Here is a 25,000-nt window from a genome sequence, read left to right as displayed (position 1 = left end):
TTCAACACAGCATTTCATCCAGAATCATGATCTTTCAGCACAGCATTTCATCCAGAATCATGATCTTTCAGCATAGCATTTCATCCAGAATCATGATCTTTCAGCATAGCATTTCATCCAGAATCATGATCTTTCAGCACAGCGTTTCATCCAGAATCATGATCTTTCAACATAGCATTTCATCCAGCATCATGATCTTTCAGCATAGCATTTCATCCAGCATCATGATCTTTCAACACAGCATTTCATCCAAAATCATGATCTTTCAGTATAGCATTTCATCAAGCATCATGATCTTTCAGCACAGTATTTCATCCAGAATCATGATCTTTCAGCAGAACATTTCATCCAGCATCATGATCTTTCAGCACAGCATTTCATCCAGAATCATGATCGTTCAGCATAGCATTTCATCCGGCATCACTTTTATTCCAAGGCCATTAGTATATACAAAAAAAGCATTTATTTTAATTGACAAAAAAACAAACAAATGAACAAAAAAAAAACAATATCTCTACTCTTAAAAGCTGAGGACAAGTATACTTCATATGCCCACATATTTGGTATTAAAGAATGCATGAATTAATTAGTGAATTCTCTCAACACTGTTTTTACACATACTGTGGTAATGAACAGAGCCATGTACAGGAGTTTAGTTGTGTTAACAAAGTTACTCAATGGAACACAGAGATATCTCAAGTGACATGTGCAAATCTGATCAGTTATATTTCTTTATAAAGACCACTGGGTTGTGGAATGGCAGGTATTGTTCTATGCAGTCCCCTTCCTCCTCCTCACTGTACAATTTGAGGCATGTCGCTCCATGCTTTGGCTTTCTTCTTGGCGATTGCTAGCCAGGGAGGCTCTGCTGTGTTGGCAAGGGCTCCAGGGCTGGACGCTGACGGCCTCTTCTCTTCCTGTTCCAGCTTAACATGCTGTGACATCTCCGAAGAGCAGGACCCTGCTGGGATGGTACAGACAGGCTTTCAGTGCAGGCACATCACTGTCCACAATCCACTGCCAGGCATGCAGGCAGCAGGAATGTACATACCACAGCTGTGCAGTGCGTTCAGGAGAGATACTAACAGACTGGATCGAAATCAGACCTCCAAAGCCTGAATGCATGGAACTCAATTTACAAAGCATTACAAAATACACTTAAATAAAAAGAAACAGATATACATTTTGTTGCCTGCACACTTTACATTTCAAAATATATATTCCAAAAAAAAAACAAAACAAAAAAAAAACAAAACCAAACACTTAGTTTGAATTGAAGCAGAGTGTTTACAAACTCCCCCACTAGAGGGCGATGCTGCACTGCAATGTTACTGAGATGCGTTGCACAGCTCTGTAAATCATAGGAAAAGTTGTAGAGACCACTGTGCAGGGCAAAGTCAGAGTCCTTTTAATTCATTAAAAAAAAAAACTAAAAAAAAACTCCTACCTGTTATCGTTGAACACGAGAGCTCGTTACTGAGTGAGACAGGAAGTGGGGTTTGTCTCAGCGAATCATCCTGTCAAAATAAAGATGTTTTCAGCACAATAAAAACTGCTGTATATCTAAATGGCACATATGTTAAGCACCCATCTTTAACAGACACATCTGTACTACAAACTATTTTAATATACACATTAAATAAACACACTTTAAAACTGCAATGTTTGACAAAAATGCTCTTAAATTGTCAGGATTTTGTGCAGCAGTGTGGAGATTCAGTGTCTCATTTTCGGAATTTTTCAGGGACCATGTGAGGTTTGGAAGTGCCTCCCTGTTTACAATTGGTCTTGAAAATAACCGGTGTGGAACTGTGGGTCCAAAGTATCCTAACAGCACACCAAACAGAGGTGTTTACCTTCTCAGCACTGGGGTTCCTGTCCGCTGTCTCTTCCAAGGACGGCTCCCTGCTGAGGGCGTGCTCTTGATAGACTCTCTGTTTCTGTTTGGCCACAGTGACCCAGGTGGGGGAGGCTAACCTTCCTCCAGCTCTCTCTGTGAAGACAAACCACACTGTAAACACAGCAGCAAGGCTTGTCAATGCAAGCTGTCCCGCTGCGCTGCCTTTCCGGCCTTTAACACAGGTAGAAATCCAGCAGCCGCTGAGCTGTGGCTCTGCAGCAACAGCCATGGCTAGCGCTCAATGTACTGCAGCTTTCTAGAGGTTACTTGTGGTTGTTGATCTTTTAAATGCCACTTTTGTTCTGTCTGCATGCATGATATCGTAAGTGTAAAAGGTGCTTGGCGGAAGGCAGTGAACTGACATGATTGGTCTGACAAATACAAGACACGTTCCAGCCTGTCTCCTAGCAACCTGAAGATCTTACCAGCTCAACAGATAAGGCTGTTGGCTCCACGTTGCTCTACACCATTCTATGTACTACTGCACCATACAGTAGAGTAGGTGGAGTTGAGCAGCTGCAGCTTTAAGCTGAGGGAACACAAAGCCACTTTTTCAGGAACAGTGGCTTGAAACCTGGTTTCAGGAGACCAGGTGATCTAGTTCGAGCCAACTTTGCTGGATCAAAACCCGTCTCCCTTGGTGTGCCATGCAGTGGACTGAAACCTGGTCTCCTGCAACCATGTTCCAAGCCACAAAGTGGCTTTGTGTTCCCCTCAGCTTTACACATCTTTATGGGATTCAACCACTGTATACAGAAGTATACAATTCCTAAAGCTGTTTAAAGTTTGTACCTGACGTTTTACTGCACATGACAGCATTCTCCTCCGACAGTTCTGGCTTTTTACGCAAGGCAGGCTTCACCACTTCATTGCCACAGACAGCTGGCTCTGCTGTCAGTGCCACTGCCACAGTCTCTGCCGAGCTCTCACAGCTGTATTTCAGCAAGGCTGAGGTTCTTCTCAGCCTGATGCCAAAAGGATTGTCGCTGCTGGGAGCTTCACGGCTGGGGTGCACTTTCAGGACGGGGTGGGCGAAGGGCACCTGGCCTCTGTCAGGTACCGCTGGGATGTCTGACTTCTCTGCGGGTGATGTTTCCATTGTTATTTCTGTGCATTTGCTATCAGAGTCCTTGACTTCTTCAAATGACTCGGGCACAATCGGTGACAGGAAATTAGTGTCCTTCTGCTGTGAGCCCCCTGACAGAGACCTATGCCAAGCTGGGGCGATGGTGAACCGGGCTTTGCGTGCAGGACTGCTAATCTGTTTCTGCCCCACTGAGAAATTAGTCTGTTGTTCTCTTTTGAGATCTTGCTTAAGACAAGCGTCTGCTGCAGGCTGGTCAGCTTTACCGAAGGGCTCATCAGAATTGGCTGCTAAGGCTTCGTGTAGGTTAGGGTTAGTGAGAGGCAAGCTCTCGTTCGCTGGCTGTGACGGGGGACTGTTGTCTTGCAAAGGCTGGATTGATTGCTCTGCAGTAGATTTTAAGTCCTGCACAAAATGCTGTACAGAATCAGAATCTTCTGTCACTAGAATATCATCCTTATCTGAGGCTAGTTCTGCTCTCCCTGTGTCTTCTGGTTCTGCTTCATTCTTGGTATCACCTTTAAGTATCAAGTCTTCTTCTATTTGAAGTCCACTCGGTGCTTCATTGTCTTCTTTGGCTGAGTTTTCAGTTGCACCAGCTACTTCCTTGTTGTCATCAAGCTTCGTTTCTTGGTCTTTTTTCAATGCTTCTTTTTGCTCTGCTTGTTCTTCAGCTGTAGGATGTCCTTCAGTGTCAATGAGCTTGGAGAGACGGGGCTCACAGCTGCTGGAACCAGATTCTGGCCATTCCTCCAGAGTGCCAGTGCCTGTGCCCTCCACGCTAGAATCTGTTTCTAAGGTTGCAGCCTCAGGTTCTAGCACACATGTAGATGATAAAGGACCATCAGAGGAATTTGGAACTTCTTCAGAAAAGGATCTGGGTTCTTTATCCTCTGCAGGCTTGCCTTTTGCCTCTGTAACATGCGGTTCTGCAGGAGAACCTTCCTGGACTTCAGGCCCACTCTCCGGTGGGGACGGGATACAGGACTCCGAAACATCTTTACACTCAGGAGCAGGGTTTGAAGGATGGTGTTGCTGCTGCTCAGAGCTTTCCAGAGTGCTTGGAGGCTCGCTGTGCCTTATAGGACTGGCTGTTGTCTCTTCGGATGTCCTGGACTGTGCAGCAGCCTGCGATTGGACTGAAGTTATTTCTTTCAGCTTGCAATTCTGCTCTTCAGTGTCCTCTTGTTGTGTAACCAAACCTGCAATGCAAAAAAACCCAAAACGCACAAATTATACCGAAGTCCACACATAGCTGAATATTATTTTTCAGAAGTGGCCCTGCCTTGCCTCAGATGACAGATAGGTTAAATGCACATTAGTTTCTAAAAATACTGAATGTTAAGCAGCATCATTCCATAAGTGGCAGGCCAATAAATGGGTCTTTCGGTAAGCGCTTCTATTTCACATCTGTAGCAGCACACAGGCCGCGGTATCCCGGGGTAGGACCAGTCCACATACCTGCCTCTTCTTTGTTCTGATCTGTAGATTCTTCTTCTATTCTTGTATCGTACCTTTGTTGATCATCTTTCTTTGGCACCTTTCCAGTAAAACTCTTGGGCTTCAGGCATCCTAAAACCCCTCTCTGAAAAAACAGACCACAAAAATAAATGAGAGACCAATTGAAGTATCTAGGTGTGGGTTTGTTTACTAGTAGTGAATAATTAATCAAACATGGAACACTGGAGTCCAATACAGTTAAGGCAAGAGTGTTGCGTCTGTGAGTATCAGCAAGTCTTATAACTGTTATATCCTGGATCTCCCCCAGTGATTATAGTGATCCAGGACACAACTATTATTTGTACTGGTGACTGCTGCATATTCTACCAAATCAATCGTATGCACATAAAAGGAGGTTACAGCTATGAAAAAATACCATTTGCTATGCAAATGCTCAAAATGTTATACATTTCTGTGTCAGATTAATTTGATTAAAAATAAAAAAGTGTGGGAGTCACTTTTTTGACCTTAACCATGCATCCAAATTCCAATCCTTAAAAGGTCTGTCCATCAAATAAGCACATTCTAACTCCATATAACTACAGCTTTGTGCAAATAAGCACATTCTAACCACATATAACTACAGCTTTGTGCATACGCACATAACATCTTGCAGTGTGTCTTTTCTGCGTTGTATTCCACGGCTCTAAAGCTCTGCAGAAGCCACACCGCACAGCTCCCATGTGTGCTGGATTTCTATGGCTTTGGCTTTCTCTGCGAATGTTTTCAGTGAGCAGGGCTCGCTCACTGATGTGGGAGTATTTGTTTTAACGTGTTCTTACTCTGGCAGGCTTCCTCCTGGCACAGGCCTTGTGCTTGACAGCGATCCGGTGTTTTGCCGCAGAGTTGTCCAGGCAGGCCAGTGGGGTCGCAGGGCTACTGAAGTCAGCAGGAAGGGGGTCTCTGCCGGGCGACGCCAGGGGGCTTACCAGGCTGGAGGAGGCATCAGTGCACGCCTGCAGAGTTAAGAGAACAAGGAGGACCTTCACTCAGTAGGTCATGCATTCATTAACAGATAAAAACCACTGTGTACAGCAGGTACGGCACTAACTTTACACACATACTAAATAGAGTGTTATAAATGTATGGAATCACCGTACAGTAGGATCTAAAACACTGGGAACATTTAAAATGAGCTGTTAAATTAGGGGAGAATGGTGTACTAACTCATGTTCTTATGTTCAAAGTGTATTTTTGTCGTTTTGTTATTTATTTCTGCGGGGTGGCCCCAGTAGAGCTTTATGATTGATGTGAAACCAAAATAGTTTTTTTTTCAATTTTGGAGCCCTTCCATATTTTGCAGTGAGTTTAATTGAATATGCCTGCCTGAACTTTTCCACTAGCTGCTGTCTCTAATTAAAGCTTGTAGTAAGTAAATCTCTTTGCTCAAAAAGAGCCAGCTGCCCAATGTAAATACTGTACATTCTTAAGAGGTTTCTTAAAAGTTCTGTGACCGGGCTTTCAGTAAACAAACTGTCATCTGACGAGAGCAGTTTGAAATGTTGCGTTTTTAGATAGAGTGATGCTCCCAGGAGACAGCAGCTGGAACATTATTTAATAATCCCAAAGGGAATCCATCTCCTATTGCTGCTCCTCCCAGCCAGGAAGCCATCAGCCCTTCAGAAAACCCAATTACACACCCGCCCTTCAGCACTGCGGCTACAAGCACCTCTCCAGAAACACCCTCTCATTATTTCATTAGGAATTTGGATGCTGGGTTTTCCCCAAGTGGAATATGTTGGCTGCTGTGTTCAGTTCTTCTTATTGTCATGGTAACTGTTTCAGCATTTACACAGCAGGCTTTTCTTTACCAGTATGATTTATATATCAAATACTAGCTCAATACACTTCACTATTGAACTCTTTCAACACTGCAGAGCTGTATACAGGTCTAAGACAGACCTCTTTTACCTGGACTTCGATACGCCACTGGGCCTAAGGTATTATGGGCAACTGAGAAATCATGCAGACCAGCAATACAATCTAATATGCTGATTAAACAGTACACGATCTTCATTTTCAAGACACTGAAACAATTTCATTAGTCATCCCAGCATAAGCTTATTTTAAAATGTATCTAAAGTCCTGAAAGAGTGAAATTTACTTAGTTTCTGCTTGCAGATTGAGCATCGAGAAATCGGAAAATTGATACAAAATAACTTACCCTTTCTGGTACCTTTACCACTGGTGGAAGGAGGATTATTTATTTATTTGTTTTTCTAATGTGCTTCTGTTTTTTTTTTTAATATATATTTTTTTTTTATGATTTCTGATTACTCTGTTCAAGCAAATGTGAATTATGATAATACAAACTGAGACACACACACACACACACACACACAGCATGAACAGCTGTCATACAAACAACATTTACCTGTTCATCACCTTCACTGTCTGTCCCCTCTAAACTCAATGAACTGTGTCTTTGGACTGGGTTGGATGGCTGTAGGATACAATAAAGGAAAAACCAAACAAATAGGTGGGCAATAAGTAAGGGTCTGTTACCAAGGAAGAGTGACAGCAGAGGACAGGAGAAGCCTGGGACCAGGTCACCGGACTAACTCAGCCACAGAGTGACGGATGTCACAGCCAGCGGTACCAATAGCCATTGAAAACAGGCTTGTTTAAACAAGGCTGTATCCAGCTCAAGCCTGTTCTCAATTTGCACATCATATTCAAACATGCTAATTATAGAGTAAATGCATCATGTTCTGGGGAGGAATTGACACGGTTAGGAGTTACTAGTCAAAACCGGTAAAGTTAGAGCAGGTAATACAGCCTCATGCCTCACACCTCTTCCCTAATGCAGGCATCATTATAAATCTGTCCTAAAATCAGCTGTATAGCTGGATCCAGACAGCCTGCATGCAGCTCTGTGACACTGGGACGAGAGCACTACTCCTGCATGTGGCTTGCAAAACACGACCAACTGTTAAGAGCATTTTTTGTCCCTAATGTCTGTGGTGCATCATTGCAGCCCCACCCTGTATCCCGGGGCTGTTATAATCAGTGCAAACTGATTTTTGAATCATCACGGATCACAGCAGTGCCTCTCGGAGCAGGGAAAGCACTGGGAGGCATCAGGACGGCGGTGTGTTGGAGGCTAAAAGATTAAATGAGCTATTTTTACTTTTGCTATCTGAAGGACTATGTGCTAGTGACGGTTTGGAGTAAACAGCCTCGAGAATCTAGCCCTACGTAAAGGTTCAAGCCAGTCAAACCAACACAAACAGCAACTCAGCTATAAAAAAATACTAACAAAAACAAACAAAAAGAATACAAATACAAAAGACACTGACAAAACTACTTGGGTATAAAACCGAAAAATATCAAAGTTACGCAGCCATGATCACAGAAGCAGGTCTCTGCAGGCACACAATTGATTTCAGTGGGGTACAGTGAGCAGCTCACCCTGTGAGTGGAGCCGGTCAGCACCGTGTGAAGAGTACAGATCTCCGGGGGACTCCTGGGAAGACCATCGTCCTCCGACAGAGCCCCCCCGTCATCAGACTTCTTTCCTGGGGTAACAGCAAGAGGGGAGTCCATTCTGATAGCCTGCTGCAGCTGAAGCTGTGAGAAGAATGTTATACATCTCCTATCGATCCAAAAGCACTTAAGTCCCCCACAATGTTCCACGGACACTGTCAGTTTCAGAGGAAATAATTAACTCACCCTTTACACAGTTTAAGTAAAACAGGATGGAACAGCATTTGGAAGTGGATTTCTAACTGAACAGTCCTACTATAATACAGAAGCACTTTTCCCCCTGAGATTGAATTGGTAAACTGAACAGCAGATACATGAAAAACAGGTACCGTTTTAAGCACTACTGCACACACCTTTAAGGACAGAAAGATATATATTTTACAGATAATAATCTGGACATTCCCTTTTGCATGCTGTTCTATAGGGATCACATGGGCGTGTTCATGTGATTACCATGCCAGTACATGCCCTGGGCCCCAATGCAATTGCTTTGTAGTATTGCCCACACAGTGTGCTCTTCACAAGGAGCAGTGAACTGCATAAATCAGCCTTGCCACGCCTATTCTACAGACACAGAATTTCATCTTGTCCTGGAAGACTGGCTCAGCCTTCAAATCTCATCTGTCTTAGGATGTGGTTCAGCGAGGGCTGAAATTAAAAAAAATGTAAAAAGCCACAAGAAACTTGCTCCCACATCTGTGTCCTTTATTAACAGAATTATGATGATATACTTCTATCTATCTGCAGCTTCAGTCCCTGCACCGTCTGTACCATGTCACAGCACAGTTACTCTGTGGTAGAGCAGCAGTCAATTGATAAGGCCTCTGATTAACATCATGCATTTCCTGTGCTCTACTTACTTGGCTGAGTAAGTTCCTGGAAGAAAACTGCTGGACTTCGTCAGATGAGACACAGATACAGATCGAGAGCCATGATGAGCCAAACTCATTGTGAGCTTTCTGAATCAAGTCACAAGCCTCAGTGTACAACAGCAGCAATGTGATCAGGAATGGAAGCCACAGAAACAGAAGTGTACCTGCAAAGACTTCACCTTCCCCGGGATGTTTTCTTGAGAAGACCCCAAACCGTCATTGGCTTCCAACGAGGGCGAATCAGAAACAAACACGCTGTCATGCGACAGGGCCTTGTTTCCCATGCTGCCCTTGGACCTGAAAGAGAGAATCATGTGTGAGTCAGAAACTGAGATGTCTTCGCGTCAGCCACCACACCCCCTAAGAGAAACAGATAAGTGTCAGGGGACAGCAGCTCATACACAGGCAGCACCTCCACTGAAGCTCCTCCTTACCCCGTCTCATCCTCCTCAGAGTCTGACGAGACCTCCGCCTGGTCTGGGCTGCTGACGTTGACGCTGGACCGGCTCTGCTTTAAAACACTCTCCCCGCCGGGCGCGGACGGCTCTTTTCTCTTCTTCTTGACAAAAAAGTTCTTGAACGTCTGGAATTTTGATTTTTTCTTTCCTGACACACACAAAAGAAAACTTTTTTAAATAACAGACCTATTGAAAGATAAAATAAATCCCAGTAAATATTGTGCCGTGAACCAACGATCAACCAAGTGTTATTACTGTGCAGTACAGCACAGGCTTTCTTTGTAGAGTATTTACAAGCTGGATAATTGCAGCATTAACCAGTTTTAGACTGGATCACCTTTTAACAGTCGCATATGTACAGTACTATATAATAAGGCCTTAAGATGCAAGATTTATGTTTCAGAAATCTTTTCTATTATACGGCTGCAAAATATGATAATTTTCTTGAAACTAGAAAAATACTGAATAGATTAATCTGATTTGATCTCAGTTGCAATATCTATACAAGACTCTAGATAATACCCCTACCATGAAGCATAGCTGATATTGCATACAGTATATAACACATGCACACACACACACACACACACACGGGGATACATCAGGGGTGCTGGTAGAGTAAGCACAGAAGGCTGCAGCGATCCTGGAATATTGTATTACGCTATTACACAAGGTGGTCAGAGATATGAAAAATTGATCACAAAGGGCTCCCGTGGAGTTCTGCACTTGAAAAAACAACCCATGCACATTTTTTTCATTATCGCCTCAGCGCTTTCTCAGAAGGGATAGGAAGTAGTGCAGAACACCCAGGGTCATGTATCACATTCCAGTGCTGAGGAAGGGAAACGCATTTCAGAGCTTTTATTTTTTTTATTTTTTATTTTTTTTGCTTTTTTTTCTCATTTTTGTTAAACATGTCGTCGTAATGCAGTATCAAACAATACATTCCAGGAGGGTTTCACTTTGTGGCTGTTTGGCTCAGGGCCTGTGAAAACTAATAACTGTCAACTCCGTCAGGAAAAAACATTTAGTCTGGGAGAGCCTGTGGCTTCAAAATGAGAGACTTGCTTCTTCGAATAATCAAAATAAAAAAACGTTCTATATAACAGGCGGCCTGTTCTTCTCAGTTAAATCCCTCAAGATCTTGAAAAACACACTGAACAAGGAGCTGGAACGCGAGTACACTCGAAGAGCAAGGCAAATGAAACTTGCACGGTATTTTATTTTGATGGCATTCACGCAGTCACCTTTCTATTGTGTTGCTTTAAAAAAACGGTTTCGCGGCATTCCCTGCTGCATTTGCTCTGAATTGTTTTTGTGGCCCCTCCCAGAGGTAACTGTTCCCTTGGAAACCAGGAGCATCAGAAGCAGTTACCTGTGCAGATTTTATTGAATGGAACATGGAACCCAGTCCCATTCCCCTCACAGTCAGTTGTTTTCTGTAATTTCTTGCTGGTTTAAAGCTGAGGCACAAGCACTTGCACTAGCGGCTGTGCTGACCGCTCTTTCAGTGGTTATAGCTGTATTGGATCAAACTGCTCTCTTTAGATAAATCTCAGACGCAGTGCAATTACATGAAGACAGCTGCTTAAAATCAGCCCGTGTTTATTTACTAAGCTGCGAGGGATACCAGTTACTTTCTCCCTTCGGAGCTAACCCTCTGCATGGTTTAAAAGGTCACTGCAGAGAGACACAGCTGGTTCCAGCACACGGATCACAGGGTCTGCTCAGGCAGTAATTGGTTCTGATTGAACATTAGCCTTCACTGCTGTGAGGTTTACACCCGCTTCATTGATTTCCCATGGCTTTTCCCCTGTTACACTATTTAGTTTTCCTGCTTAAATAATAAATAAAAAAAACAAGCTTTAGCATCCCAAATCCTAACACTAAAATGTTCTGAAACTGAAAATGTGGAAACTTTTCAGTATTTCCACAGAATTTCTTTTTTATATCCCTCACTGTAAGTTTTCCATAACCGCTAGGGGAACTACTACGGTCTGACTTTTGCTTTTAATTACAAAAAAAAACCCTAAACGACAGACCAATTGTAGATCAAAAGCATGTGTGTGTGTGTGTGTGTATAGTAAAGAGATGGTACTGTGTCCCTGCATTAATAGAGGCACTACAATAATCAACCATGCACTATATCACTCCTACCACAGATACAGCACCCCCACAGCCTCTCCAAAGATGTAACAATGTGGTAAACAACACAGAGAAAAGTGAACATCAAACACCCTCCCTGCATCTTCAAGCCTTGTATACGAACATACGATTCATGTGGAATCGAAAAGAATGTTCCTAAAGCAAGTAAACGAGTACAATACTGTTAGCTGAAGATGAAGCTTCAAAATGACCAACTGAAAACATGTGACCAAAACATTCCATTCAACCAGCTGTCTGCCTGACTGTGCCAGTTAAAGCAAAAAAATAAACCATAAATACAGAGCAATCACATCTGCAGTGCCAGTCCTTCTGGTATTGCAATGAAGCACATGTGCTAATGGAATCATGAGTGAGGCTTGGAATTGAGCGCCAGTGCACATCGAGCACATTTCAACATGAATACATATTGCTGCACATGTGCATGAGCACGCACTTCCCCTCATTCAGTTGCTGCTGCTAAGAAAGGTAAAGCGAGTTGCATCCTTCGTTCTGTGTTGAGGGACGGAAAGGGAAAGTCATACCGCTTACCGGAATCGTGCCTTAGTGTCCACACAGCACTGCAGACAGGACTAACTCAGTCCTTTTCTAGCAGCACAGTGTCCCCTGAACCATCCGAGCTCAGAGACATGAACACAAGAACAAGCACCTAGCATGTTTTGTCGATCTCTCTTCCAATTAGACAGCAGACTGCTGATGAGATCTGAATACAGGAAGGCACAGTAAAGTACATAAAAGGGTTAAAACCCTTAAGAAACAGCTGATGGACTCTTCACTAATAAAACATATTTGTCAGAACAATTACTTCATTGTGTTTTCCGACAGGTCCAGACTGCAGCAGCTTTGTCTCGTGTGTGTGTGTCAGAGCGGCAGCGCCCTGGGTCTGTGTCTGACTGAAACACTGCCAGCACCTAACTGTGCACGCTAGCACATGTCAGATAGCAGGAATAAACAGCACCGAGATGCACTTTCCCTGCCAGCCTTCCCTCCTGAAGACAAGATTAGATTAAGTGAGAAACAGAAGGGCTGTTTACACGATGGCTTTATGCAGGGTTTGAACCAGTGAGTTTTGGTTGAAACACTAAAGCAGTTGTTACTTCTAAGGACTTGTCCTAATCTCAGGGCTTTCTGATTAAGCTAAAAGTAAACACTTTGTTTTCCCTTGTGTTGTGCGTGGGATGTCCTTTCAGTAATGTGGAGAAGTCTCAAACAGGTTCCCAAGGCTCAGAGCTTAAACCAGTCACAACCACATGGAACACCTTAGGCAACCGATATATCACTTATTTGAATGTACTTTCCCAACCATTTATATCCCCAGTCCCATCTAGGAGATTATCCCCAAGACGGTGGTAACTATTATTGAGTGACCGAGCTAATCAAGCGTCCTTCCTCCTCTCAGAGCAGTTTCAGAGCTGTTCCTGCTGCACTTGTATCAGAGTCATCTCCACCCTCTTAAAAAAGGATTGGGCACCATACGAGGGTGACATAAACTGCATTTACTCCACAAGACACTGTGTTGAAAGTAGTAATTTGAGCAAATTTTATTAAACTCGTATATATATATATATAATATAATATATATATATATATATATATATATATATATATATATATTTTTTTTTTTTTTCCCTCGCAACGGCAGACCTCTCCAGTTGGATAGGAAAGATAACCCAACTCGAAACAGCAGACCGGTACACTAATCTAATAAATAGAAATGTGTATTAATGCCCATAATGCATATCATTTAGCAAGACACTGCACATATAAACTTATGTAATACTGAAAGTGTTAAACAACATGCATTCAGTTCTTTCTATAATAAACAGGCACTGAATCGAAATCAGAAACACAGCACAGGGAAAGCCTGAGCCAGCAACCTGTAAAAAAGGAAAAGAAACACTGTACAGTAAAAGCACTGAGCTCGACTAGACGGCTCCTTTAAAAACAGCACCCAACTGCTTACCTGGGCATTCCTCAGCCTTCTCCATTGGCTCCAGTGTCGGACCTGCATCTGGAAGTCCCGAAGCCATAATACTGAACTCGCTGTAAGAGACAGAGGGGCATTATTTATTCGCACAGAATAGCACCTCAGCCACTTTCACAGGGAACAACCGAGCAGCACTTCAGTTTGAGCTGGCACAATCAAATAGGACCTTACTAAAATCAAGAGGATTTTCTTCTATAAATCCCTTCTGCACACTGATTTATTGTGTATTTCTATTATTATTTGTGAATGTAACTCATAAGCCAAATCTTGTTTCCAACTGTTTAAGACAATTACTTGTTAGGTTTGCAGTAAAAAAAAAAAAAAAAACTAAAAGAAAACTTGTAGAATATTGCAATGATATAGTGTTTTTAACAGCTTAGAAATATTACAGCACAACTGCTGCTTTTCTAATTAACAAACATGCACTGGAAAACAATTAACTACACTTATTTTAGCCTGATTGGTTCTAGAAACACGTATACCACCACAGCAAGATAAAATCCCCACTATGAATTATATTCCGGGTATCATTTTGATTAATTTGAAGTGCACAATCCAAAAGTATCATTAAGACGTTATAAAAAAACAACCCTGATCACTTTTCTCCGGGTGGAAATCTACAAACAACATGCAAAGATTGATGTTTTTGTGAAAATTTTGCTTGGCCTTAAGGAATATAGATCTGCTGCATCAAACCACAAATGCAGACAGCTTTTCTACAAGTGTGTTAAGCCGTCAATATCTTGCATATTGACCAGTCATTTGGATTTATAAGCTGGAAATTCACAGAGCGTTATCGACTGGCATCTATAGCTACTGTGCCTGCTCTTAATTGCTTAACAGCAATTATTTCTGTAAACGGCTTCCTAACATGTTAATTCAAGTAGTCAACAAACGTTGTTATCAGAGAGAAGAGAAAGATGCCAGAGTTTTGCAGTGGCACTGAGAACAGCAGCTAACGACAGGGCTTCCAAAGGCAAGGAAGTGAGATTGATAAGCAGGCTCTGCTCACTGCTGATAAGGGCAGAGCAGGAGTGACTGTCGGGTATATACTAGACTGCTGTATTGGATATAAGGGACTCATCAACAAGACTTCTGACAGAACATGTTTACAAGCCCTTTAGAAAAAAAACAACAGGATGCAATCATGCAATAATGTGTTCATATCTAGCTTGAGTGTTAAAGCTGGGATCAGCCTAGCCACAAAGGAACAGTCTGGGATAATGGGAAATATTTGTAAGCATTATTATTATCATCATCATTATCATGATTATTGATTACAAAGAGCATGCTGGTTAAGGGGAACACCTTGTTTACAAGAACGTCCATATGGCATTCAAGGAAAAGGTGCTGAGTGTGCATATCCAAACCCCGTAGAAAACAAGTACTTCAATGAAATGTATTTGAATACATTAGCTCTGCCTCCACAAGCTTTCATCACTTCAGCAGCGAGGTCTCCTCCAGGCTCCAGCGCAGTGTTTTAGTGGGAGTGGCAGGAAGCATGTGTGGAATGCTGACCAGCCCCTTACAGAAGCATACCGCAGTAAATTCTGCAGTTTCCCCTGCATCTCCCATGCGCATGCCGTGCATTCACTGCGATTCGCAATGCTTGAACACACTTGCCAGCGCTTTACCATACATCACTACACTTCATTACACTTGGGACAGCAAGGTTAGCTGGAAATCCTCATTGGAATTTGGCCTCAGTCACAAAAGTGAAAAGTACAGTGGTACTTCTGCACATGCCAGGAAACCAGCACGCAGTTCCTGACCACAGACAGAACGAACTAGTATGAACAGAACATGTTCTGTGCTGATCAGTATGGGGGTCTTATTTACTGATGGCCTTTAAAGATGCAGTCAAATGATGCTTTGGAGATAAAGGTGTGCGCCTCTTTTCATTTCTATTCTCAAGTCAGAACACGCTTTACACTCACCATGTAACAGCCAGCCCTTTTGTTCCTTCTGCCGTGGACTTCAATTTCCAGGAGCATGTTTTTAAAGAAATCTCCCTCTATTAGACGAACCAACCCTTCACAATATTTACCATCTTTCTTCAAATATACTGGAAGCAGTGAAAAGACAGAACCACGTCTGGTGTGCATGTCTGTGAGAGTAGCCAGCAGCCCTTTTCTAATGCTGTGCTCGGCTGACCAGTCAACTCAGTGTTCATAACCTCACGGTACAAAGATAACTGTAGCAGAAGGGTAGATATCAAAACCAGCTTCAAATTAAACGCAGTACAGACTAGAACAATGTTACAGTCGTGGATGTCTGGTCTGGATCGTAGGGAAGAGATATATACCCAGACACAGTAACACAGCCATGCTAGTGGATAGAGAAACAACAAGAGAGCTTAGAAAGGGACCGTTGATTCATGCCCAAGTTAAAAATAATACTGCAAGCTTTCCCTTCGTTCTGGGCACACGAACAGGACACGGTAAAGATCATTACACTGCTTTATCCTGGCAGTGCAGCACCTGAACAGGAGTTCAGTAGACGCTTAACACGACTGCCGTTACTACAAACCAGTATATTTACATACTCTCCATGGGTATCTTGAAGTAGAAGAGCTGTATGACCGACACTCACAGTATATTAATGTATAAATGTGCCATAAGGATGAACCGATGGATTGACTCCTCCATACAACCTCTATACTCTCAATGACGTTCTAAAGAATGTCCCTAGGTTTCAACGCAACTGGATAAGCTCTTTCCTAGATACATGTACAAATGTAAGCACACTAAAAGGCGATAACAATATCACGCAGCATGTTTGTAGATTCCAGCGTGTGAACCTCAAGTGGATGATATTGAAAACATCAACTCTGCTGGACGTACCTGCTGTTCCACACACAGGGTTCACCGGGGCTCCTGTCAATATCCGGTACTTCTTTGCAGTCCGCAGCTCCTTGCATGAGCACCTGACATCTTTTTAACAAACTAAGGCAAGGCTACTGATGCCCTTTTGCAGGAAGTTTTCTAAGCAGCTGCTATCAGTAGATATCGCCGCTGTCAGATGTCACATTCCCATTTGAAAAGAGTCTGGTGAAGGCAGCGGAAGTGAGCAGACTGAACATGTTTATGCGTGGTATTGCATTTTCTTACCAGCTATCCTAGGCCAAAGCGTGTTTTTGCATGTCCTGCATGTTATTACAGGGTACGTATAAAAGCATTTTACAACTTATTCTGAAAAATATTTTGGATAAAAAGGTGCAGTCAAAGTTCAAAGCACAGGGCAAGTTACAGCAAAACAGAATGCCAGTGCCTGGCGTTCCCAAGCGGCTGACTGGTGCTCATCCACTGAGCATTTCCTCTTCAGACCCTCGATAGTCTGCAAGGACCAGGATGCTTCCTGTTGCGACTGTTCATCTCCTCTGTCTATTGGATGTGAGAATCAGACTCCTCTGCTGATACAGCTCACAACAGCTTGGCAGGTTTCCGTGGCAAAGGGTTCACATGAAAGCATCAAGCACTACTGAAACAAGACAAAGTGCTTTATCCTTTCGCCCGAGTTTACTCTTTGTTCTTTAATCCCAGACGTGCTCTCAAACGCAGTGGCTGAGAGGCAACTGTGCCCTGATCCTTACCTCAACACTTCCCCAGATGTTTTATTGTAAAATACTTTCTTTTTTTAAATGAGAAAACGTTGACAAGAGTGCAAGGGCAGAGCACAAAGTACCCATGGAATGTTGATAATAAGACATTTAATTTCCCGGATGATGCTGGAAACGTTTTTCTTTTGTCATGCCCGGTCAGCTGAATCAAAGTAACACACACTGCTGGCATTTTGAGAAAAGCCCATCTCTCAGTATCTGGGCTATCCGCTGCTCCATGGAACCATGTGGATCAACTGCCTTCCTCGTGTAGCTAACACTAATTGGCTGCAGCTGGGCCCTTGGCTGCTCCCTGAGATGGGAACAGGGAAGGAAATGCCCTCATTATATTTGCGCTGGGTTACGTTGTAATTATATCAGGTCTCAGCACAGTCAAACAAGTCATATTCTTTACATTGAATGTGTGCATGTTCACTCATAATGCTCTTAGCATCTCTCCACATGAAACCTCTGGAATTGAGATGAGAAAATCCCATTTCATTAAGATCTTACTGTCTTTGAATTATAATGGAAGTGTAAAATGCACACACACACACGCACACGCACACGCACACGCACACACACACAAAATGAAAAAAGGGTCCTTTTTTATTCCTTCAAATTATGCATTATATTTTATAAATGTATTTATAAATATAAATATAGTTTGCAGACCAAGAAAACGGTGTGACTGAAATGCCCAGTCCGGAATGTGAGCTCTCGTTTGGTGCAGATTTGGTTGGCTTTTATAACAGTACCACTGTTTGGTTATTTCTTTGATGAATCATGCAGTACATTTGATGTCATATCCGTGGAGATCTCTCAGGAAGTTCATGATGGTGAACAAAGACATCGCCATCATGAACTTCCATCACGTGATTTCAAATGAACAAAAAATCCCATCATGGAGTTCAGTGCATTCTAAAGGTTTCCGAGATAAACGTCCACATTTTCTTTGTTTCATTTTCATTTGTAAACACATTACAGAGAAACTTCTCGAAAGCAAAGTCAACTTGCTCAATCCGTGGTTTTAAATACACTGCATATTGTACTGCCAAACTAGAGGTTACTCAGATAAGTAGTACTTACATTTATATTTAGACAGTTGCACAGTTTGTGCATGACAGAAAACGATTAGGATAAGTCATCTTAAATGTCAGAGCTCTGTTTTTGGAGCAGGCTTTGCACGCTGTATTATTAAACTGGCATGAATAATAACATCACTCCAGCAATGAAGGGTGTTGCAGAAGCCTGGGCACATGTGCCATGCCATCATTACACAGCAACCACACAAATCCAGTCTGAGACCGGAGAATCTATACCTGAACTCAAAGTGGATGTTACCAACGAAAGCAAAATCAACAGTCCAACAATCCAACACCATTGGGGTGAACTTCATCTCTGCTAAGTCTCCATTGATTCAATAGGGGGAGAGATGACTGTTGCATAAGCAGTCGGATTTCCCCTTTCAAGAACACTGCAAACTTTGTATGAGAATAAAATCTTAAAAAGTGTGAATTCTGGAAGTTAAGTTGTGCTCTGATCTGTTGACATTTCCCTGGGTCTTCCCCTGGCATGATCCCTGATACAGCACACGTCAATGTGTCTGACTGCCTGGGGTCAGAGTCTAGCTGCACAATCCAGCACACACACTCCCTTTACCAAAGCTTCTCCGCTTTTAAATGGAAATTGAGATCTGCATGGAATGCAGGGGGGAAAGAAAGGAACAAGGCCAGCAAATCCTGCTTCCTCCCTAACGGAGACCTCGAGAGTCCTTCCAGTTTGTACATTTTCATGGAATCAGTGTAGGCAGATGTTAACCATCTACCTCTGTCCCAGAAGACCAGTGTACATCAACCTTTCTATGGATTGTGTCAGGGATAAGGAGAAATTCTGCTGAAATATTCTGCAGATCATTATTTCAAAATTCAAAATTTTAAGAGTTTAGTTTAGTCCAGTTACTGTATAATGTGGATCAGGGTTCAGGACGCAGGGAGGTCCAGTTACTGTACAATGTGGATCAGGGTTCAGGACGCAGGGAGGTCCAGTTACTGTACAATGTGGATCAGGGTTCAGGGTGTAGGCAAGTCCAGTTATTGTACAATGTGGATCAGGGTTCAGGACGCAGGGAGGTCCAGTTACTGTACAATGTGGATCAGGGTTCAGGGTGTAGGCAAGTCCAGTTATTGTACAGTGTGGATCAGGGTTCAGGACGCAGGGAGGTCCAGTTACTGTACAATGTGGATCAGGGTTCAGGGTGTAGGCAAGTCCAGTTATTGTACAATGTGGATCAGGGTTCAGGACGCAGGGAGGTCCAGTTACTGTACAATGTGGATCAGGGTGAAGTCAAGTTATTGTACAATGTGGATCAGGGTTCAGGACGCAGGGAGGTCCAGTTACTGTACAATGCGGATCAGGGTTCAGGGTGCACGGAAGTCCAGTTACTGTACAATGTGGATCAGGGTTCAGGGAAGTCCAGTTACTGTACAGTGTGGATCAGGGTTCAGGGTGCAGGGAAGTCCAGTTACTGTACAATGTGGATCAGGGTTCAGGGAAGTCCAGTTACTGTACAGTGTGGATCAGGGTTCAGGACGCAGGGAGGTCCAGTTACTGTACAATGTGGATCAGAGTTCAGGGTGCAGGGATGCGACCTGTGCAGATGTGCTCATGATATTATGAACGAAGAGCCATCTGGCTCAGTAGTTCCCAGCTGCTGCACGTCTCAGAGTCAGTGCAGAGCAGGATACATGATCCCTGCTGCCCTTTCACTCACACAGGGATTCACACAGCTCCATTTTCACGAGAGAAAATCCTCTCTATACAAACCCTACAGAGCAAGCAGGGGCAAGTTGACTAACTTTGGTTTACGTCCAATATTGTTTTGTTTCATAGTTTCCCTTAAAGTTACAATCTCAGCTCATTCCCAGTTTAGAAATTGAACTATTAAGTAACATAACTAGTAAATCTCTTCTATTATTATTATTATTATTATTTATTAAATATGATGTCTTCGAGTGTCCTGATTGGAGTGTCTTTCCAACTGCAAGACAATTCCTGCTCTTGTCTTGCTAAAATAAAAGCAGAAGGCAGCAAATAAAGCCATTGTCTTGTGGAACATAATTATAGACGTCACTGCAAGATTCAAACTTTTTTAAATAAAGACACTTTGTTTTTGGAAGTGGGCTGGTGCACCTTCAATTAGATTTGGAACGCGTCCATTCAGTCCCAGTTTAAATGATACATCACAAGGCAAGCACACACTTTACAGGACTGAAAGCTTTGCCAGAACTGCATTACAGCACTCGCTCAGAAAGGAATGAAGACCAGAGTTAGGCAGCACACCTTGACAGCTGTCTCTCTCTTGCAAAGCAGAGTCAAATACCTGGACAGGTCAAGCCAAGGCTAGCTGAAAAAACACATGCACGAAACATCAATGAACAAATCCATTTGTGTGTAAGCCTGTAGCGTTTTGAATGAGGAAGATATCAGATATAACACAGTTAAGCCTGGGACACGCATGAGCGGCGCGGCACCGCTAGTGGGGAGCAGTGAGGGGCAATACCGCAAAACTGGTGGACACACATAAAAAATGTTTAATTAGTGACTAATAGGTCATGTATTTTAACACATCCTTGCACTAGAGAACGCTACAGCAAAAGTGTATACTGTGTAGTAAAAGCATGGTCAATTCCAGGAAATAAAAATAAATAAGTTAGTAAAAGGCACTGCATGGTAAAAGATCATTAATCAAGTTAAAAGACAAGTAAAATCAAAATTGTTTAAAGCATGGTATTCTACAAGCATGGCCCAGTACACAGCTTATTTACCACAATTTACAACACTGCTGACAGCAGTAAACTTCCACAAAGGAAGTAAAAGCTGCCAATACAAATGCAGGGACGGGAAGCACTAGTATCCTGTATCCACTGCCACTTCATCACCCCTTTCTGACGAGTCTCATTCCTCATTCCTAATGCAAGAGTCCCACTGCTCATTCCTAATGCAAGAGTCCCACTGCTCATTCCTAATGCAAACATGCAAAGCAGCAGTAACAAGGAACGCTTCATATGTAGCATCGCACTCTCTAAAATCTAAAAGAAAAACAAACCCACATAGCATCTGTAGTAAATCCCAGCCCCAGTTCCCATGGGACTCCACTGACAGATCGCAGAGAGGAACCAGCTCGGCTCTCGCAGCGTTTGTTTTATTACAAGTTTTTTGAAATCCCACAGAGAACACATTAAAAGGCTGTTTATCTTCCCCGGCTCCTCCGTCTGAGGGTAATTTACTGGACTCCATATCTGATTGCATTTTAATATACACTGAGTGCAGGCAGTGAAGCGATAAGGGACTGCATAACACGACTGGAAACAGAGCTGTCCTGTCGGTTACATTTGAAATCCACAGCTTCCATGGTACTGTGTGTGCGCTCCAAAGCTGGGATTCTCTTTGAAAAGGAAACGGCGTTCTAACTGTTTCCACACTATCAGTCAACCAGGATCAGATATGGATCATTTAAAGAACAAGAAATGTGTTGTGTTCCAGTTATTCACTGGAATCGTCTTTTGGGGAATTGTGATGCATCGAGTGTGGATGTGAACAATCAGAATGAAGCCCTTTGTTTGTCTACATGCCGGCTACAGAATATTTTGCCAGTTTTCTTTATGTCTGACCTACAGTAAATGGATCTTTTACTACTGATTCTCAGAGCTTGTTCTCACACTAAATTGTTAAGAGCACAGTTTTTAGAATCTAAAATTACATTTCTAAAACAATTAAAACATCTTAAGACAGCAAACAAGCCCCTAGGTCACATGTTTGAGTTGTTTATATCTGTTTTGGTAACTGTACTGGGGGCGTTTTTTACAGTTGAAAACATTCTGGTTATGTTTTTGGAGCAAAGAGCAATGACAATCTACCGTTCACCTTGCCTGTATTCTCTGATCTTGGCTAGGTGCCTGTGGTGTGAAAACTTCCACAGCGTTGCATAGTAAGTGAATCCCACACAAGGAATAAGTTGAAATCGCGAATGATCCATTCCTATGACAAGGAAATTGAATATGCGTACCTTCTGTACAGTTGAAACACATAATTGTGGAAGGTAAACAAATCCTCTGAATACTGGTGCTGAAAGATACAATCCATGATCACACACAATGGAGAAGAACCTAAGTCTAAAACATCTACAGAACAACAGCTACTGCTTTGTCACACCCGTCTTTCTCAAAACATTACTCCACTGCTTAGGTCCTTACAATGGTTACCAGTGAGCTACCAAACTGATTTTAAAGTTGCCGCAATAACTTATAATGTCCTTCATGGATCGGGGCCATCCTATCTGAAAGAACTACTAACTCTGTACATTCCTATTCGTTCTTTCAGATCAGGCTGTGCAGAACTCTTACTACAGTTGTCTTAAACAATTGTCTTAAATCAACTGGAGCCAGAACTCTTTGCTGCTGTGCTCCTCGTTTGTAAAACTATATTCTGGTTGACAAGAGAAAACATTTTTTTAAGTGTGCTTTTCTATAATTGGTTGTAGCTGCAGTGTATTGTACAGATGACCGCTCTCGTGTTGTTTTTAACTTTGTACAGTGCTTGGGATGCCACAGTGTGAAGGGTGCTATATAAAACTGCATATGTATTCGATTGTATTGTATTGTAATGTAGTGTAGCATATTGTAGCTAACCATTGTTTGCTGTAGATCCCATACAGAGTTTGTTTGCTGTTGTTTTTACAGTTTGAAACCATTTCTGTGATGAGAATCAGCTCAACAGAAGCTCAAGAAGAAGCCTAGGGAACTTTCTTTACAGAAACACGCATACTTCACTCACTACAAGCTCTTTCTGAACAGCTTACTAAGGGTACACAGTCACTGTGCCAAGTGCAAACTTCCAACAACAAAAAAACAGTTCTTAGAAGTGCTTTAATGTCACCTTTAAGTGGGAGAACAATCAGCAAGAAACAGTTTGAAATCCTTCATACAAGCAACACCCAGTGCTACTGTGTGGCAAATCAATCAGCAAAACACACACACACACCCATATATACACACACACTCACACACACCCTCACATAAGGAGACTAGGAAGATTAACCGTTTTTCTTCAAAATGAACTGCCTTGAAGCTTATGCTTCCAGAGTAGCAATTGACAAATACCAGAGTTATTTAGTCACATAATTGGCAGGATTGGAAAACAAGCCAGAGAGATCATTTCCCGAAGCCTACCTAGCTAATGTGTATTCTGTTGCTGTTGACAGTCAGCTAATTCTGGCACAGTGAAGCTCTGGTAATGATTCACAGGCCAGCACGCTGTGTCTTCTCTTGTCAATTTAATGGAAGGAGTCAGTTATGAATCATTGACCTAGAGCTCACTGTTTCCATCACACCTTTGCTCATTCGTTTTCACTGCATGTGCTTCCACTGAAACAGGTTTCCCCACTCAGTCAAAAAGAAATGAAATACATGATCATGGACAGCACTAGCAGTGACACTCTGAACCCAATGTGGCATTGCCTCCAGATCTCATTTTAAACCATGAGAATGACATGAACACCCTCCACAGCCTCGTCATGAACACCCTCCGCAGCCTCGTCATGACCTCGTCTAACACCCAGCCGTAATCCAGCAGCCATTAATGCTTAAATCAGAATGCAATACATTTAAAAACTACAGAGACCATTCAGTTGGGTCTGACTTATTTTGGCCATCATGCAAAATAATGGTTAGCGTTACAGTGAAGAGAGGCAGACTCCTTTCAGAAACCCAACCTTAGGCAGCTGGAAAAGTTACGCCAGCTCCCATGACTTCCATTAAACACGGGCCATGCAGACTGAACAGCAGCGACGCCAGGACAGCACGCTCTCCAAGGCGCTCCTTACAGCATTTCCTGCAGAGTGAAGCAGGGGATGCGGCTGGAGTAGGCCCGAGTTTAAGCATCAAACATAAAATGATATTAGGAGCATTCTGCACTTTGGCAGCCTGGGACTACAGTATAGCTACTGTTGTGAATTCCATCCCCTGTGTGGAATCTGTTTAGACCTAAATCTACAGACAGCTTACAGACCAAATGACAGAGCAGCCTTGGTATCCAGCACCATCTGAAATAAAAAGATTAGGCACGAGTTCAAATCATAGCTCACTGCTGCTAACCAGATCAGTGCTTTGCTGAGACAGTACCAAGCATGCTCTGAAACAGGCTCCATAAACCCCTGAGCTGGAAGGAATGCTTGTTAACTGAATCCAAGTAAATGCTGCCCCATATTCGCTTTGATTATGGAATTACAGTAACATTGAAAAATTCTATTTATGCAACAATAGTGTGGCTCTGTTACAGAGAGCACTGTCTCTTTAAATGCTCCAACAGCTTTATCTACCAAATGTCAAATGACAACTTTAGAAACACACTGGTCTGTACTGAAAGGCAAACACAGGAAAGGCACTATTGACCCCACTTCGGATCAGTACGAAAAGGAGGTTTAAGATGTTGAAATGAAACACTGTGTTCTTCAAACTGCTTTGCAAGCCTGGCTTTTGTACAGACAGGGGTTTAAGGAAAGGTTTGGCTACTATGCAATGACACAGTTTCCCTCAGCATATTAGACAGAGTTCACTGCTTTGGTGTTTTCATATCCATGCTGAAGTGATCTGAGAATCAATTAAAGCTACTGTACCAGCAACGGCTTTCAGTTTCAGGACTATTAGGAAATAACACCTTTTCTTTGACTACTCAGACAGAGCGTTCATTGCACACCTAAAGCAGTCAATTATCCCATATCAAAGAATACAATAGCAGCACAATGAGACTACCACAGGTCTTGTGACAGTTTAGTGTTTACTACAGGATTTCTACATGCGAGATTTCAAACCTAGGGAACCTAATAGTTGACAATAATAGTAAGCATTTCAAGCTTTGAAAAAATACTTAACAAGTGAATAATAAAAATATTA

At 42.6% G+C, this 25,000-nt stretch overlaps 1 protein-coding gene across 3 annotated transcripts; it reads right to left on the bottom strand.

Moving 5' to 3' along the window:
* Positions 1 to 446: 446 nt before the first annotated feature.
* LOC121307606 (CRACD-like protein) lies at positions 447 to 16,385 on the bottom strand. Of its 3 annotated transcripts, none has more exons than XM_041239813.1 (12): positions 16,294 to 16,385; positions 13,427 to 13,506; positions 9,277 to 9,448; positions 9,007 to 9,139; positions 7,896 to 8,054; positions 6,859 to 6,927; positions 5,267 to 5,440; positions 4,446 to 4,569; positions 2,693 to 4,186; positions 1,857 to 1,993; positions 1,448 to 1,517; positions 447 to 964 (listed from the first exon to the last, which is right to left on the bottom strand). In XM_041239813.1, the coding sequence occupies exons 1-12, from the start codon at positions 16,368 to 16,370 to the stop codon at positions 795 to 797; spliced, it is 2,859 nt and encodes a 952-aa protein (XP_041095747.1). In that variant the 5' UTR covers positions 16,371 to 16,385; the 3' UTR covers positions 447 to 794. The 3 variants fall into 3 exon arrangements, with proteins under 3 accessions (XP_041095747.1, XP_041095748.1, XP_041095749.1); XM_041239814.1 differs by having other exon boundaries at positions 447 to 961; XM_041239815.1 differs by having other exon boundaries at positions 9,022 to 9,139.
* Between the last annotated feature and the right edge of the window lie 8,615 nt (positions 16,386 to 25,000).

Source organism: Polyodon spathula, chromosome 57, assembly GCF_017654505.1.
Source record: "Polyodon spathula isolate WHYD16114869_AA chromosome 57, ASM1765450v1, whole genome shotgun sequence".
NCBI lineage: Eukaryota > Metazoa > Chordata > Actinopteri > Acipenseriformes > Polyodontidae > Polyodon > Polyodon spathula.
The sequence above is the reverse complement of the archived record's forward strand: the minus strand, read 5'-3'. Positions and strand labels throughout refer to the sequence as shown.

What these genes read in the sequence shown, in the direction of transcription:
- LOC121307606 (XM_041239813.1), bottom strand. Translation starts at nt 16,370, where the DNA reads ATGCAAGGAGCTGCGGACTGCAAAGAAGTACCGGATATTGACAGGAGC. An exon ending in GGAAGGTGAAGTCTTTGCAG is followed by an intron (nt 8,055 to 9,006) that starts GTACACTTCTGT and finishes TTCTTCTCACAG; the next exon opens with CTTCAGCTGCAGCAGGCTAT. An exon ending in ACAGTGAAGGTGATGAACAG is followed by an intron (nt 5,441 to 6,858) that starts GTAAATGTTGTT and finishes TTAACTCTGCAG; the next exon opens with GCGTGCACTGATGCCTCCTC.